General features: G+C 43.9%; 1 protein-coding gene across 1 annotated transcript in view; it reads left to right on the top strand.

The window, feature by feature from the left end:
• LOC147702167 (polycystin-1-like) overlaps positions 1 to 17,824 on the top strand; it is a 599,895-nt gene that overhangs the window by 354,317 nt on the left and 227,754 nt on the right. The window contains exons 25-26 of the mRNA XM_086930810.1: positions 7,173 to 7,329; positions 7,451 to 7,709. Coding sequence (XP_086786936.1) covers positions 7,173 to 7,329; positions 7,451 to 7,709 — 416 coding nt within the window. The remainder of the gene's footprint in view (positions 1 to 7,172; positions 7,330 to 7,450; positions 7,710 to 17,824) is intronic.

The following is a 17,824-nucleotide window of genomic DNA, read 5'->3' as shown; positions in this document are numbered from 1 at the left end:
TTGCAGGGCTCCACGGCTTAGAAGTATCTGCTTGATGTAATATATTGGTCATTGTCATAAATTGGGGGGTCAGGTGGGTGAGTCCTCCCTGCCTCTGTCCTTTGAAGGTCGAGTTGTTTACTAAATTGTTATTTGAGCAAATTGGGGCTCTACCCCTGTAACGCACGTTTGCTTGCATGTCTCATCAATATTTGATAAATTTGAGAATTGCTGGGGGGGCCAGGGGTAGGATCACTCTGGTGTAATTACATGACACCCAGGTTAGGGGGGGTTGAAATGTGGTTAGTGTGGTTGGTGGGGGTTTTCCACATTGTAGGGGGAAGGGTCACAAGGGGTGGGATGGGAGCATAAGGGAAAAATATGAAGTCTTTTTTTAGCAAATTCATTCAGGTTTTATACATCCACTCTTTAGCTTGACTGGGTAGGTTGTTTGGCGGGTTTAAGTTCTGGTTTGGCCCTAAGTACGGCTAGTAAGGAACTGCTGAAAGTGGTTTCTTTTAATGTTAGTGGTCTCAATAATAAAAAGAAAATGCGGGCAAATGAGTTATGTATTAAATCAGAAAGCCAGGCCGTGATTCTTTTACAAGAGACCCATATATCAGCCGCAAAGCTGCCCTATTTTTCTATGATCAGGTCCTGTGCAGCCTATAAGGGGTTCTCTTCATGTTCAGCTTCCCATAGAGGGACAGCAGTATTTTTAAGTAAAAGATTACAGGCGGAGGTTGTTAACTTTGATAAAGATCAGTATGGTCGCTGGTGCTGGGTTACCTGCATTCTTAGACAGAGACAGTGACCAATAACGTTTGTCAGCATATACACCCCAGTTGAGGATAATCCCAAGGTTTACGAGGATTTGTTTCAATCCCTAATTCAAGCACCGGGTGAGCTGATTCTGGGTGGCAATTTCAATGTTTTAATGAATTCCAAAATCGACTCCTCAGTGCGGGCTAAACAACTGTAGAAACCTAAAACCTTAAGAACTATGCAACATTATGGAGCAACCCTGGACCTACAGGATCCCTGCAGTGCGGCCTTTCCAAGTAAAATAGTGTATACTTGTTGGTCAGGTAGATTCCGTACCTCGTCACGTATTAATTTTTTTTTGGTCTCTCGGAGATTGTGTTTTAGTCAGTAGAGGTTCCTACAGAATGGATTCTCTGATCATGCCATGGTGGTGCTTGAGCTACAAGTAGGAGACTGCGCCAGTACACTTAAAATATGGTAGCTGAACAGACAATATTTTAATGAAGAGGACTGGGTGGGTTTCATTGGGACAGAGATCAAGGAATTTTTATTGCGAAATTGTGGGTCTGCACAACTGAGTGTGATTAAGGCCCTCATCCGGGGTTAATCATTGCAAAAAATGTAGAAAATGTAAAAAAAGCTAGGGAAGATAAGAGAATCTTGGAGCAGAAGGTCCAAGGGTCATACTCTGTATTTCTTAACAACCCCTCTGTGTTTAACCAGCGTCAGCTGGATCAGGCTAAACGTGATCTCAGTTCAAATTACTACACTCAGTGAATGCTTTTTTGAACAATTCCGCCCAAAAACATATGAGGAGAGTATTTTTACGGGTAGGTTTTTGGCCCGGCAGGCTAGGGAGCAGACTGCCTCCAATCAGATCAACGTGTTGAAATGCCCCTTAACCACCTCTTGCACAGATGACCCAGTTAAAATCGGTGAAATAATGCTATAGCATTATGGGTCTATTTTGTGGTCAACAACAGTCGGTGGATATGACCTCTCTGAAAAGATTTTTCCTCAATAACGGTCTACCGACACTCTCGGAAATAGAAACACTATCTATGGCAAGCCCCTTTACTAAGGAAGAGCTGGAGGAGGTCATTAAGAACCTGCTGAATGGCAAGGCATGTGGCCCAGATGGGTTTCCATCTGAATTTTTCAAAGTTTTTTATGGATGTATGACGTTACAACGCGTTATTTTACAACGCAGACCGTTACATCGCAATTTTTACAACGCAGGATCCATTACAATGCATGGCTTTACAACGCATGTCATTACATAGCAGATACTATTACAATGCATGCCATTACAACGTAAGTATAGGTAAGCATATCTTTATTTAAAAATGTAATTAAGTTAATTTAATTAATGTAATTTAATTAATTTATAAATTGTAATTAAATTAAATTATTTTAAATAATTATTTTTTTTTTTAATTAAATGAAATAAAAAAATGGAATTAATATAATTAAATTAATTTAATTTATTATAATTCATTTAATTTAATTAATTTTAAAATTGTATGTAATTTAAATTAATTAATTTAAATTAATTAATGTAATTTAATTAATTAATAAATTGTAAATAATATAAATTAATTAATTTAATTTAATTTTATTAATTTAATTTAATTAATTTTAAAATTGAAATTAATTTAATGTAATTAATTTAATTTAATTAATGTAATTTAATTAATTTATAAATTGTAAATAATATAATTTAATTAATTTAATTTAATTTAATTTAATTTATTTAAAATCATTTTTTTTTTAAACTGAACCCTAAAAATACCCCTGTACCCCAAAACCCAAACCCAACCCTAAAACCTAAAAATACCCCTGTACCCCAAAACCCAAACCCAGCCCTGAAACCTAAAAATACCCCTGAACCCCAAAACACAAACCCAGCCCTAAAACCTAAAAATACCCCTGTACCCCAAAACCCAAACCCAGCCCTAAAACCTAAAAATACCCCTGTACCCCAAAACTCAAACCCAGCTCTAAAACCTAAAAATACCCCTGTACCCCAAAACCCAAACCCAACCCTAAAACCTAAAAATACCCCTGTACCACAAAACCCAAACCCAGCCCTAAAACCTAAAAATACCCCTGTACCCCAAAACCCAAACCCAGCCCTAAAACCTAAAAATACCCCTGTACCCCAAAACCCAAACCCAGCCCTAAAACCTAAAAATACCCCTGTACCCCAAAACCCAAACCCAGCCCTAAAACCTAAAAATACCCCTGTACCCCAAAACCCAAACCCCACCCTAAAACCTAAAAATACCCCTGTACCCCAAAACCCAAACCCAGCCCTAAAACCTAAAAATACCCCTGTACCCCAAAACCTAAACCCAGCCCTAAAACCTAAAAATACCCCTGTACCCCAAAACCCAAACCCAGCCCTAAAACCTAAAAATACCCCTGTACCCCAAAACCCAAACCCAGCCCTGAAACCTAAAAATACCCCTGTACCCCAAAACCCAAACCCAGCCCTAAAACCTAAAAATACCCCTGTACCCCAAAACCCAAACCCAGCCCAGAAACCTAAAAATACCCAAACACCCCAAAACATATACCTCAGTACCCCAAAACATATACTCCTATACTCATACTTATTTTTAAAATTATTTAAATTAATACATTTAATTTATAATATAAAAAACATAAATACATCTATTTATTTATAATTAATAATAATTAAATTAATAAAATAATATTAAATAAAATTTTAAAAAATTATATACTTACCTATACTTACGTTGTAATGGCATGCGTTGTAATAGCATCTGCTATGTAATGTCATGCGTTGTAAAGGCATGCGATGTAATGGAACCAGCGTTGTAAAAGTTGCGTTGTAATAGACTCCCGTTGTAAAAGTTGCGATGTAACGGTGCAATACCGTTTTTTATAGTTCAGTTGCAAATTTTTTCCTTCGTTTAGTTAACTCTATGTTGGAGGGGAGGGACAATACCAGAATCCTTTAGACAATGCAACATAGTTAGTTTCCTGAAAAAAGGTAAGAACAGTGAGGATCCGAACTTTATCGTCCGATAACACTGCTAAATTCAGACTACAAAATCGTCACCAAGCTGTTATCGATTCGGTTTAATCAATACGCTGCGCAATTGATCCACCCAGACCAGAATCGTTTTATTGCCGGTAGGCAGCTAGCTACCAAGACACATTATTTAACTGAGGCGTTGGATTATGTTGACACTCAGAGGATACCCGCATTAGTCCTTTTATTAGATGCCGAGAAGGCTTTTGACCTTGTTGTGTGGGAGACATTGTTTATGATTCTAGGTCATTTTGGTATCCTCAAAGATCACAGCCTTGATCCATAATTTATATCTTAACGCTGAAGCCAATGTAATTATCATCACTTCGGTGGCCGGGCAGGTTAAAGTAAAACGCGGCACAAGGCAAGGGTGCCCTTTATCGCCGGTTTTATTAGCTTTTTTTATCGAATCGTTGGCAATAACAATAAAGAATCGTGTTGATATTCGTCCTCTAATTCCATCTGTGGCGAAATTGAAACTATACGCCGACGATATCATGCTTATTATTAAACCTGTTTTAGGTGGGTACCATATTAATAAAAGGAAAACTGAGATTTTACAATGTGGTGGAGCAGGCTTGGATCTGCACCCCGATATTCTTTCTTGTGTCAACATTAATCCTAAGAGATATCTGGAAGTATATTTTTCTGAAAATGTCAGGGACCTATATCACCTGAATTTTGCACAGCTCCTTCGAAAAACTCAGGCCTTGTTTTCACGCTGGAACTCTCTCCCTTTATCAATCTTGGGACGAATGGCCTTGATTAAAATGTCTGTTCTCCCTCTGTTTAATGTTTTGTTCTCGACCATCCCCTATAGTTCATCAGGCTCCTTTTTCACCCAAGTATAGTCTATGTTTACAACCTTTCTTTGGCAAAAAAAATCATCGCATATTGCACTTAGCACTTTATATGAAGAACTAGAACAGGGAGGCTTAGCTCTTTTGAACCTCAGGGACTACTATTATGCTTATTTTACACAATTTTAACTAGATTCAAGCCTCAACTACAATCACATCTCTTTATTAATAGTTTTATAAGCTTAATGTGTAAGAAAAGTCAGATCCATTCCCCTTTGACAATCTTCAAATCCCCATAAACCGGTCCGCTATAAGTGTCTTCAATTGCTTTTTAAAAAACGACAGGCCTTTTATAAAAGATATTTCATCCCTGTAATTAACTCAGCCACTTCACTATCTGGCATTTTACCATTAGCAGGGATTGTACAATCCTCAGAACTTATATCATGTGGGCCTCGGCTGGATTTCGTAAGGTCTCAGACTTTCTGAGGAATGGAAGATGGTTGACTATGACCGAAATGTCGCAATTAATTGTTAATTATTTTATTCTTTTGGGGTCATATAACGTCTTCCACAAATTCCTTGCTGATCCAGATGTATCTCAAATCGCTGAACACCACCAGCTAGTCCATGAACTTTTAGAGTACGTGCCAGGCAGAAAATCTGGGGCATGGAAAAAGTATTTAGCCCAAGTTAGGGGCCTGGATTTTGGACAAAAGGCAATAAAAAAAATGGTCTGATCATGAAGACTTAGAAATCTCTGCCAACATGTGGTCAGTTATTAATAAACTTAATTTTAGTACATTGCGAATTGGCGCAGGATGTTGTTTTTTAGTAAGTGGCAACTTTACTGAACCTCTTTTTCCCTCTCGAAAAGGTATGCCAATCAATAAGCGCACTGTTTTCGCTGTATTAACCACCCTACAGCTAATTGGCTGTATATTATGTTACAATGCCCTAAGATTCAGAGGTTCTGGGAGGATATTTTCTGTTATCTGGAAACTGAATGTTGTATCCGATTAGTAGTGAATGCTTTGTTTATTATTATTGGTTTTGATCCAGATCTTCTCCATCTGATCAATTGGTCAAATATCCGTATATTCCAATGGCAGTAGCAAGATCACTTTTGTTGCAAAGGTGGCGTACCGATTTGATTCCCTCTGTCCTAGAGTAGGCTCATAAGATGAAAGCGGTTAGGAGAAGTGAACGCACCTATGCACTACGTGTGGGGGGAGCTTAGGAAGTTCAGAAAAATCTGGGCTACATACTTTGATTAAGAACATGAGGGGTCACTGCTTTATGCATGTTTAAAAGCTAATAGTATTTCTGTCTCTTTTTTGTATTTGTCCCTGATTTTTTATTGCTTTGTATACTACTTATTTATTCTTGCAATTCTAATTTTATGCCTAAAGGTAAACTTTTTTTATGGATGTATTATGCTAATTGTATTGTAATTTGTGGACTTCAATAAACAAAAAAAAAGGAATAGCATACATGGAGTGGCATACACGTGAGTAGCATTGAACAGACAGGCGTTGAGTGGAGTTGCATGCAGTGGATTGAGTGGAGTGGCATACAGTGAAATACCAGAGAGTAGAGTGGCGTAGAGTGGAGTGGCATAGATGGAGTGATGTCTAGTGAAGTGGCATAGATTGGAGTAGCGTACTGTGGAGTAGTGTGTCGTAGAGTAGAGTGGAGTAGCATAAAGTGGAGTGGCATGTCAAAGAGTAGAGTGGCGTGGCATTCAGTGTAATTGCATTGACTGGAGTGGTGCAGAGTGGAGTGGCGTGGAGTGGAATAGCATACAGTGGAATGGCATTGAGTGGCGTTAAGGGGAGTGGCATGACTGGAGTGGCATACAGTGGAGTAGCTTAGAGTGTAGTGGTGTACAGTGGAGTGGCATAGAGTGGAATAGCATAGAGTGGTGTAGACTGGAGTCGCGTACAGTTGAATAGCACAGAGTGGAGTGGCGTAGAATGGAACAGATTACAGTGCAGTGCCGTAGAGTGGAGTGGCGTACTGGTGAGTTGTGTACAGTGGAATACTATAGTGGAGTGGCTTAGAGCCGAATGGCGTGCACTGGAGTGGCGTCCAGTGGAGTGGCATACAGTTGGATAGCATATAGTGGAGTGGCATAGGCTGGATGGCGTACTGTGGAATAGCGTGTTGGTGCTTTAACATGGGCACTGAGGAAGCAGGCAGTAAGATGTAAAGTTCATTAATGATTTTGAATGCCCAGGACAACCAATTCTAATAGAACGTAAAATTGCTAAAATATTGTAGCAGAAAGAGCCCCTGTAAAGGCCTCCATGCACTGTGTCTGATCATGTCTATTGTTGAGGGCTCGTCTTCACTGCAATCGCATAAACATTTCCTGCATTCAATGTGTAGTGTGGCATCGCCATAACAAATACACTACAATACACTCATGTGTATAAGTAGTTGTACATTACATGTATATTTTAATGACAGTGCACAGTGCAAAACAATGTGAGTGTGCTTAACGTGTCATATTTAAGTTTGAAACCTAAACCACTGATTGTGGCTCTGTGATTTGTTCCATGCAGGTTTTGATCACACTCATGAGAGTAACCCATCTTTCTCCATATATGGCCACAATTCCTCCCTTACCAGTGGGTTCCCACCACAATGGACACGGAAAGTAACCTTCTCCAGAGGTGTGGGTGACTTCACTCAAGAGCTAACTGTATTAATCACACCCATGTAAGTCTCAATGCCTCGAATGATACCAGAAAAAAACACAACGTAAACATGGCTGTGCCCCTTCCTGGCACTGTACTTATTATGGTATTATCTCATTGAGAGTGTTTTGCTTTCTTTCCAGACCCAGCTTCAAAGGCTTCCCTTGTGACCATCATGTCAATATCTCGAGCCATTTTGTGTCAGCACCAGCCAAAGCTACGGTCACCTTGTTCTCCAGCCTCTGCCAGTACTTCCATCCTCCAAGCCAGAGGTGGCGCACCGACGGAGTGACTTCGACAGATGCAACAACTCATAGTGAGGTCATGTGCCGGACAGACCACCTGACTCTTTTCGGTGCCAGCCTCTTTGTACCCCTGCACTCAGTGGTGTTCCTGTCACCGGTGAGCTCTGTTGCATTCTGAGATGGTCGGGTAGGAGTATCTAAATTCTTTGTCAATTATTATGAAAAAGACAGGTCACCAAACAGTCTGGATTCTAAGAGTGGAGTTGTGCTTATTACACAACAGGAATTTCCACCCATTTAGGCAAGCTGCACCACACCTTTTCTGTGTTTAGAACCTTCCATTGTATCATATTTCCCCTCTTGCCAACCAGCTCCATATTTCCAGTTTCTGAATTGAAATTTATGAAAGTCCATCACGTTTGACACAGAGTTTCTCGTAGTCCTTTGTTTGGACCCTAGCAAAAAAAATAACCATTGCTGGAACCTTTTAGATTAATCCACAATATCTAGCATGTAGCCTACCAAATCATATCTCACTCCACGCCAACAGCCTTGGTTCACTATTCTGTCCACGTGAGTCATGAAAAGCTTATCTTGGACCCTTCTCAACAAATGACCATGGGACGCGATCACACACCCTGCAACTGCTGACATGCTATCATTGTTACCACCTTCATCTCCACCTACATGTGACCAAACCATCATAGTTTCGAACTAAGGGGTCGATTAGGATCGCGGACGGACTTGCGTCCGTCCGCGACCCCAGAGGATGAGGGAACGTCCGCATGGGCTGCGGCGTTCCCTCATGTGCGATTACGATGTGACCGCCACCCTGGCGGTCACATCCTGAATATTTAACATTGCGGCGGGTGCTGCTTCAAGCAGCACCCGCCGCAATGTTAAAGGTGCATGTTTCACATTTACATGCACAAACCGGCAGGCACCGCGCGGTGCCTGCCGCTTTGTGCATGTAAATGCTGGGGGGTACCATAGGTACCCCCCATGTGCACCCCCCACCCGCCAACACCCTGGGGGCCCGCAACGGGCCCCCAAAATCAAAAGTACACATGCTTTTCCACGGCGGAAAAACCGCCGCGGAAAAGCATGTTTACTAATGCTTCCTAATTTGGCTGGCGGTGTCTGATAGACACTGCCAGCCAAATGAGAGCTTTTCCGCCGCGGTTGTAATCCGACCGCGGCGGAAAAGCAGCGGACAGAAACCAAGACCCACCAGCCATCGTAATGCGGTGATGGGTCTTTGGTGAGTCCGTAGAGGATTTTCCGCCTCCTCCGGCCCGGAGGAGGCGGAAAATACTCAATCATAATGAGGCCCTAAGTTACTGACTTTTGTATTAAGTTCTCCAAACCTGCAATCTCTATCTTGCCTTCATACTTAACACTTACAGAACCCTCACTCACAGACAACAGTTGCTCAATCTTCTCCTCCTCACAAATTGTTTCAGTTTGAATGTTCCTCCCACCTTTTCTCCCGTCTCCCTTCTCACTTCTTAACCACCTCTATTACTTGACCCCCTTTATCTCTCCACATTACTGGTATCCATTTTACAATGACGGCCCCATTCTGCACACATTTGCCCTCCAATCGTTATTGCCCATATGCCTCTTGTACTCCAGAAACTTTCTCAGCTATTCAGCAGTCCCTGTCAGAAGCATAAACCATCTATTTTAAATTAACTGTGTTGATCATTATGACTAAGGAGCCTTCCACTGGCTATTCAGGCTCCTTTGAAGCCTCCAGCATTACCCCAAGGTCCCTTCTCCACTTCTTCTTTGAGATTTATAAAAGTGTTTTTTTTCTGTTTACTTACCCCATAACTCATAACCAGGTCTGTGAATCCTCTGCAGTGAAGACTCTGTAGAATGTTTTCCTCAGAAACTGGACTATTTCACATATTGTATTTTGTGGCGACCCAAACTCACAAAAATCACTTGTGCTTTAATTTAAATCATTTTTAACTTTATGCTGCATTTGACATTGCCCACCATGATGACTCCTCGTCAGTCTTGGTTGTCATAGCCCAACAGTTGCAGCCTGTGCAGGTAAGAGTAGTGGGGCCAGGTGGGGGTGGATTTCGACAGACGACAAGGGAAAATTAAATAAATAACTAATTTTCCCTCATTGTCATTTGTCGAAATCCCCACCCCGCCCCGCCCCACCGCCCCACAGCTCTTACCTGCATGTACAGGCCGCAGCTGTAACCAAAGCACTTTCAGAGTTCTCTTTCCACCGACTGTACTGATCCTACTCCGTATGCTGGTGCTCTGACAGGCATCCATCCCATTCTGAGTGGGTGTCCTTCGGTGCTTTGTCCTGACCCTCTCCATTTCTTGCTACACTGTACTTCAGTTTTTGCTTCAGTTTCTGTGCATCACTGCAATGCCAACAACTGGGAAAGCTTGAACACCTAGAAGCTTATGGGTCACTTAGCACTGTCAGGTCGGCACTGGGCCTTCTGGATATCAAACTACCTTCTGAGACAGCATAGAGCCGAGTTCAAGCCTAAGGTGTCCTTATTTTTGGTACTACCTGAAGTACAGAACACCACAAAGGGAAAGTAGTAACGCATGGAAAAGAAGGGACATAGGAATTGTGAGGCATGTAGACAGTCACACGAGTGAAGACATGGTGAATTGGAAAATCACTCATGTTGTCCATTGAATAATATAGTAGCATCCATTTTTCCACCTCCAAGAGCCAAATGTAGATTTTACCTAATCACCCATTTGTCCTCTTCAACTGTTCCACTCCCACTAATCTGATAGTTACTCCAACCTGTGCTTGATGTTAGCAGCCTCGAAATAGTTCAACTTATCTTTTGATTTAAATTGAATGCCAATATCAGTCTATATTGAACATTTCAACAATCTTCGCTTCATACCATTTAAAAAATGCATCTATCAAATCTTCCAAAAACTTGCCCAGCCAATGACTCCCACAGCAGGACACATAATATCAAATGCCAGATGTGCTCAGTGTTTAGTAGGACTTTCTAAAGGATACAACTTCAGTTTTTGAGTCATTTGTGTCTTATGCACTTTTTCAGAATTGCTGAACCGCTGTACACATTTTTCAGTATCTTAGTCCATCCTTGGCCACCAATAAAGCTCTTTAATGCTCTTCTTAGTTCTAAGCGTGGAAGGGTATACTCAGATGTGAGTCCCTAGCTCATTGCACCATCAGGATTCAAGCAAGCCGGGCCGAAGATAGCTGAAATGCCAGAAACCGGTCCCCGGTAGCTTGTTTTCTTCCCAGTATAAGAATTGGCTTGGTACTTTGGTCTGCCCTGTTCCCATGATGCACTGGGCCAGGGTCAGACTAGTTTGCATATAGCCAAGTTCTGAGCTGGGATGGTGCAGTGAGCTGAAAAACGGTGATGGATCAAGCCCTGATCTTTGGACTGGGTAAGAGTGGTCTACTTAATTCAGACATTCTGTTCATCACCACCCCCTTTTCTGAATCATTTTTGTCCACCATAAGCGTGGAAGGGTATACTCAGATGTGAGTCCCTAGCTCATTGCACCATCAGGATTCAAGCAAGCCGGGCCGAAGACGGCTGAAATGCCAGAAACCGGTCCCCGGTAGCTTGTTTCCTTCCCAGTATAAGAATTGGCTTGGTAGTTTGGTCTGCCCTGTTCCCATGATGCACTGGGCCAGGGTCAGACTAATTTGCATATAGCCAAGTTCTGAGCTGGGATGGTGCAGTGAGCTGAAAAACGGTGATGGATCAAGCCCTGATCTTTGGACTGGGTAAGAGTGGTCTGCTTAATTCAGACACTCTGTTCATCACCACCCCCTTTTCTGAATCCTTTTTGTCCACCATAAGCGTGGAAGGGTATACTCAGATGTGAGTCCCTAGCTCATTGCACCATCAGGATTCAAGCAAGCCGGGCCGAAGACGGCTGAAATGCCAGAAACCGGTCCCCGGTAGTTTGTTTCCTTCCCAGTATAAGAATTGGCTTGGTAGTTTGGTCTGCCCTGTTCCCATGATGCACTGGGCCAGGGTCAGACTAATTTGCATATAGCCAAGTTCTGAGCTGGGATGGTGCAGTGAGCTGAAAAACGGTGATGGATCAAGCCCTGATCTTTGGACTGGGTAAGAGTGGTCTGCTTAATTCATACACTCTGTTCATCACCACCCCCTTTTCTGAATCTTCTTAGTTCTTGACATTCTCATCTGTACCTCATGACATTGGGCTGTAATCCTCCTCAAAGCCAATGGAGAAATACAACCACTACTTCTTTGCTACCATCCTTTCCAAATTCATCCTGCACTTCCTAAAAGTTTTCAACTCAGGCTTTATCTCACCTTTGCTCCCCCTGTCCATTTTCCACACTGTCTTACTTCTCTTAGGACCTCATTGTTACTGAACGCCATATCCTACTCTATTCTGTAAGCGATCCATTATTCCCTGTTCCTTCTATAACAGAATTGATGTTGTATTCCAGACATCATCATCAATTTCCTGCAGAGGAACCAACATTCTGCTTAAAAAAGTAGCAGTTAAATGTTTCGCCCCCAGTGTATATTTGTCATAATTAAATTAATCCTGTAGACCCATAGACTGCATTGACATTCTGGCCGATGCGCATAGCATTCACCTGTTGTCAACACATATAGTTAAACGCTTGTGAACTGTTCTAAGGATAAGCTCTTTTACCCGAATGTACTTTAAAAAATGTTCTAGGACCCACATACAGGCCAAAGTCTCTCTTTCTATCACTGAGTTCCTTTCCTGAGTTGGTGACAGAAAACATAAAGCAAACGTGACCACACATTCCTTCCCTGCATTATTTGTTGGGTTGGAGCAGCACATAGGCCAGTACTTCTGGTATTTGTTGTCACAATTGTTTTAGACATGGTATCAAACCCTTGCAAAACGTGTTGCTTTGTAAATGACTGACATTCTTTATTTCCTCGAAAGATACTTGGACAATTTGAATTTGGTGTTACTCTTTAACAAATTTTCAGAGAAGGCGGTCACAGGTTTGGAATAATATTCAGCTTTACCAAATAAAAACCTAGTATTAGTCTTAGATTTAAGTGCTGGAGTTTCTGTATAACTTCCACTAACCTTTCTTTTGGTGTAATCTATTACCACTGACTCATGGGCTAAATATGTGATATTAATTTTGGTAATTTCTGCTAGCAAACATTTTTTTTCTAAGATCTCCAAAACTGCAGTCAATTATCCTGTTCTTTCTGTCACTGCTCATCACCAGTATATCACCAAGAAAATTAATGGCCGGTGACATTTCCTCAAACTAATCCATCAGCAGCATGTAGCTTATGCAAGCCAAACGGCATGCGCTGAAACTGGAAACATCCAAATGGTGTAATACACAGAGTTAACACCCTACTCTCAAAATGTAAACCTACCTGGTGATAGGCTGAAGGTGGGCCTAAGGTGGAAACCCATTTATATTCCTTGTTAACAACAGGATTTCATCACTCTTTGTTTAAGGAAATTGACCAACTATAATATTATGGTTAAACACATGATATACACACATAGTGTTACCTTGCCATTGGCTCAGATGTTTCCATAGGTTATAAAGCATGAGCTTACTGCAAATTTTCTAAATCAGCTTTAGCTTAATCTCTCTTAATGAATGATTCATTTCTCATCATTTGGTGAATCTTAGGTTCAGCATTTGTTTTCAAAATGATCCTATTTGTGAACATGTTCTCGAAAACCTCAATAAATGTTCCTGGTTTCCAGACCCTGGCATTCTCTCCAGGCCCATACTGCTAGGATCTAACATGATATACAAGGATCTTTGTTTTTCCATTCTAACACAGCCAACGTATAATTTACCCATTGCAAACCTATTTTGAACTCTGAAAATTAATGATCTGAACCCCTAGTATTTGTAAGCTATTGCTGTATAACTTTTGGAGTTAATGTCCGACGGTTCCAAACTACTCCTCATTTTTGTTACAACTTTCCTTCCCATACTTTCTGGGAAAATAGAGTATAGGAAGTCCCAAAATCAGCCTCTACTTGTAGTAGAATTCCCCTAAAGGTCATCCAACACAAATTGACAAATTGTTGTTTCACTTCCCTATTTTGATGCTCAGAACAAGTTCAAGTTTGGTTCTCTCCTCAACATCTCATTTTGTGCCCCCTTTACTTTCAGAGGGATTACTGTTATTCGCTGCAATGCATGAGACTTTTTACTTACATTCCCTCCTTTTGCACACTCTTACTTAATGTTCAATGACACCACACTCCATACATTTCACATTACGTGCATGGCGATTTGTAAGAGTTTTGTGATCTACCACATGAATTACAGCTCCTCTTTGTTTGCAAGAAAAAACTTCTCAGACTTGACTCTTTCATTTGCCTTAAATATGTTACTATCTGATATTTTGTTTACAACCCTTTTCACTGATTTAACTTCTTACCTTGCAAAGTATTCTTCCAACATCTCTGTGATAACTCAGCCTTTTAATATTTGTTATTTTACCTTTAGGCATTAAATCTGCACTCACCCTGATTTTCTCCAATACCCCTTGATTATTTATATCAATGTCTTACTAAAAAACATATTTAAAAAACTCATCATTCACTGTTAAAAATGTGTATTCATAAAGCAAATACATAGCCCTCTTCTGTGTTTGTTGTTTTCATTGAAAAACAAATTGACAACTAATTGCAATGCATACTGTAGGAGAATAAGGTTGATCTAGATCTGCTATGGCATTTACAAAGACATTATTGTCACCAGCACCTTTCCATTTTGTTTTTGCATTGGGTTGTACACATGCACCCATTTAGGTCCTAAACAATGCAATCATTTTTCTTTTCATGATGACGGTACATTTTTATACATGACAGTGGAAACATATTTTACAAAATACTCTTTCGATTCAGTACAGTTCATAAAAGGCTCTCCTGGTACTGACAGAAACTCTCAAGGTGGATTTTATTAAAGTTGTTGAGAAGTCACCATCAAGAAAAAAATGAACACAACTATTTAGAATAAGTTAACATAAGAATGACTGGTGTGTCCAAGATGGCGGCGGAGTGAGACGTACCTTGAGTCCCTCCGACGCCGAGCTCTTGCTTCGCCTTGTATTAGCAGCCTCCCGAGACACTAGCCGCTCTCATCCCGTGTGGGAAGCTAACCGGAGCGGACCTAGGCCGTTTTGGAGTGCTGGCCTCTGGCTGCACTGTATCGGAGCTCCGTACGTGCTGCGGCCTGCCCGGGTGTGATGGCGGCTCCCACCTGATGTGCCTGCCGCGGCTTCAGTGCCTAGGAGGGTTCCGCGAGTGGTGTGAGGGGGCCCGGAGGCCCGATTAAAGCCCCTGCGGGGTCCGGTTGGAGGTGCGGCTGTAGAGCCGGGATTGCCGAGGGGTGTGACTGGAGCGTGCAGACCGGCGGTGCGAGAACTGGATGACGGACTGCGCCCGGGCCTTGCTGCCGGTCTGGGCCACCCCGTAAATTGAGCCCAGGGATCTCTGGCCCGTGCTGCCTTCAGCTGCCTTGGGCCCAGTGGTGCCGACTCCTGAGAGGTAAGGCGATTGTGGCATCTGTATTGACTCTATTCCCTCCCTCGCCTCCGGGGCGGTCGACATCGGCTCTGGACTCCCGACCCAGCCCTGCTCAGCTGGGAACGAGCATTGGGCTTGCGACGCCTTCGCCATAGACCACGGCCCAACACTCAGGGATCTCCGGACGGACGAATGCGGCAGCCCCCGCCATCCTTGCTGCCTGTGTCTTCAGCCGCCTGGATCCGGAACGCGCCGACGGGTGCGTTGGATGCAGCATTTACTTTGGAGAGCTGGCGGCTGGAACGGTGAGACGCTTTTCATTGGTCAAGAAACCTCCGGGAACATGCGCAACAATCATCTGTGTCCTTGGAGTATTTACTCAGAACTCTGACCTCCTAAACTACAGCTTTGCCCCCCCCTACCTATGTACAATATTGTATAAATTTGTAAATAATTGTCACTGAATCTGTTTCACTATTCACTTTGTTCACCAACAGTCACTCTTCACATGTTTTTAACAGTTATTGAGTCTAAAAAGGAATGAAGAAATTCCAGTGTATTACAATGGTGACTTTTTCTTACATAAAAATCTTGAACTAAATCTGTTCTCAGAGAGGTGTATTTGAATGTAATTAACCATCATTCTTCTGCATAATTTATGAGCTAATATAGCCTTAACTTAAAGTAATTTGTTCAACCGCCCGACAGAACCATTTCTTGTTTAACCTGGAACGGTGAGACGGCGCTCCTCTGGACCCTGGGCCCGGTGGGCTGTGTCAGTGACTCAGACCGTGGCTGGTGCCTTCTCAGACTGGGGGGGGGGCTGAGCTGCTCCCTGGATCACCCTGTGGGGACCTCCCTGGCTCCACATCGGCTTGCGGACGCGTTGGGCCTACAAGCACTGGTGGCGTACTAGTACCCCTTGCACCCAGCGCGCATCCTTGTGGGAGCTGATTGGTCCCGCCACCCGAGGTGACTTGCACCACGCTGACATTGGGGCCTGTAGAGCGCAACGAAAACAGCGAAGCCCCGGAGCGGCTCTTGGCGACCCACGCTGACAGCGAAGAATCGAACCTGACTCTCCGTCTGGTGTAGTGGGGCGGACTAAAACGGCACAATGTCCACCAAACCCCGTAAGGAGAAGCTGGGCAAGGATGCCCCATCAAAGGGGGCCCAGCAGACAGCATCAACGGGTCACAGCGTCTCGCCCAAACTGAAAGACGATGAGGCGCCCGCCACTAAGGCCTTCATGTTGGAACTTTTCTCTGCCATAAAGGAGGACATTTCGGAGCTCCGCTCCCAGCTTGCTTCGGATCTCCGCAAGGTGAGGAGGGATGTGGATAGCATCGGAGAGCGGGTGGCCACACTGGAAGACCATGACCTGGGTATGGCTGGCGAGGTGCACCAGCTCCAACAGGATGTGATCCGGCTCACAGAGCAGAATTTAGACCTCCAGGCCCATGCGGACGACTTGGAAAACAGGTCACGACGGAACAACATCCGCATCCGAGCCGTGCCCTAGGACGGGGAAGCTGGAGACTTGCGGAGCTACGTGGAGGCCCTTTTCCTGCAGATCCTGGGAGAGGAGGACCTCCACGAGATTCGTATGGACAAGGTCCATAGAGTTGGTCTGCCGAGAGGAGGGGGGCTCCGCCCCCTGATATTCTGGTTTGCGTCCACGATTTCCAACTGAAAGAACGCATACTTCGGAAAGCCCGAGGGATTCCTTCCTTGCAATTTCGGGATCATCGTCCTCAGCTGTTCCAAGACCTGGCAGCCTCGACGCTTCAGAAGAGGCGCGAGTTTCGGCCTGTGACTGCCTTCTTGCGCGACCAGAATGTGGCCTACACCTGTGGCCATCCCTTTCGTCTTATCTTCAGGTGGCAAAACAGGTTGGTTCAGGTCAGATCCCTGCAGGCTGCCAAGGACCTCCTGGGCTTGGATGACGCTGCCTCCTCCCCGAGAGGAGGGAGCTCCCCGTCGAGATGGAGACGACGCTCCCCGTCCTGGCAAAGAGTGGGCCAAGCGACTGCTTTGAGGAGGCCGGACTCCACGGTTAGCCTGCAGGAGAGAGATGCAGCGGTTACCTCTGTAGCAACGGCAACAGTGACGCAGTCGCAGGAGAGCTCCGGAGCGGCCTGAATTTAGGGAGGACGGTTGGTTGGCGGCGGAGGGACACCTCCCTTTCAGGTACCGTGGGTACTAATGTACTTTTGGGAAGACACCCCGGGCCGGACCTCTGGGGGGACGTTAACTGTTGCCACGACCCCATCCCCTGAGGGTGCCTACGGACGTCCACATACTGGGATTGTCAATCCCTCTGTTCTTCGTTGTGGGTTTTTTTATGAGACTCTGCGTTGCTTCGTTTTGTTCTGTTGGTTTTTTGGTAGAGCTCATGGGTCTTGGGGGGAGTGTCTCTGGGTGGTCTAATGGGGGGTTGGGGGAGTTAGGAGCTGGGGGCAGTGGTGGTGACCAAGATGTGTGGGGCTGTGCAGCTTCCGGCTTATGGTGCGATATGTCATTGGGGTCACGGTGCGATTGGGGGCGGGGTGGTGGGATGGAGCCCACGGGCGCTCGGGGTTGGGTCATGGGGGGGGGGGGTGAGGCTTGGGGGTAGGAGGGGGAAGCGGGATGTTGGTCGACGTGCGTTCTCCCAGAGCCTGTTCCTTGTAGCAATACTCGCTTTGGTGTACTAACACAACTTGGGCACTGGCAGTTTCGGATGGGGGAGGATGAGAGGTTTATTGATTG

This window comes from Lissotriton vulgaris, chromosome 7 (genome assembly GCF_964263255.1).
Source record: "Lissotriton vulgaris chromosome 7, aLisVul1.2, whole genome shotgun sequence".
NCBI classification, from domain to species: domain Eukaryota; kingdom Metazoa; phylum Chordata; class Amphibia; order Caudata; family Salamandridae; genus Lissotriton; species Lissotriton vulgaris.
Note: the sequence above shows the minus strand (reverse complement) of the source record. Positions and strands in the feature narration are given on the sequence as shown.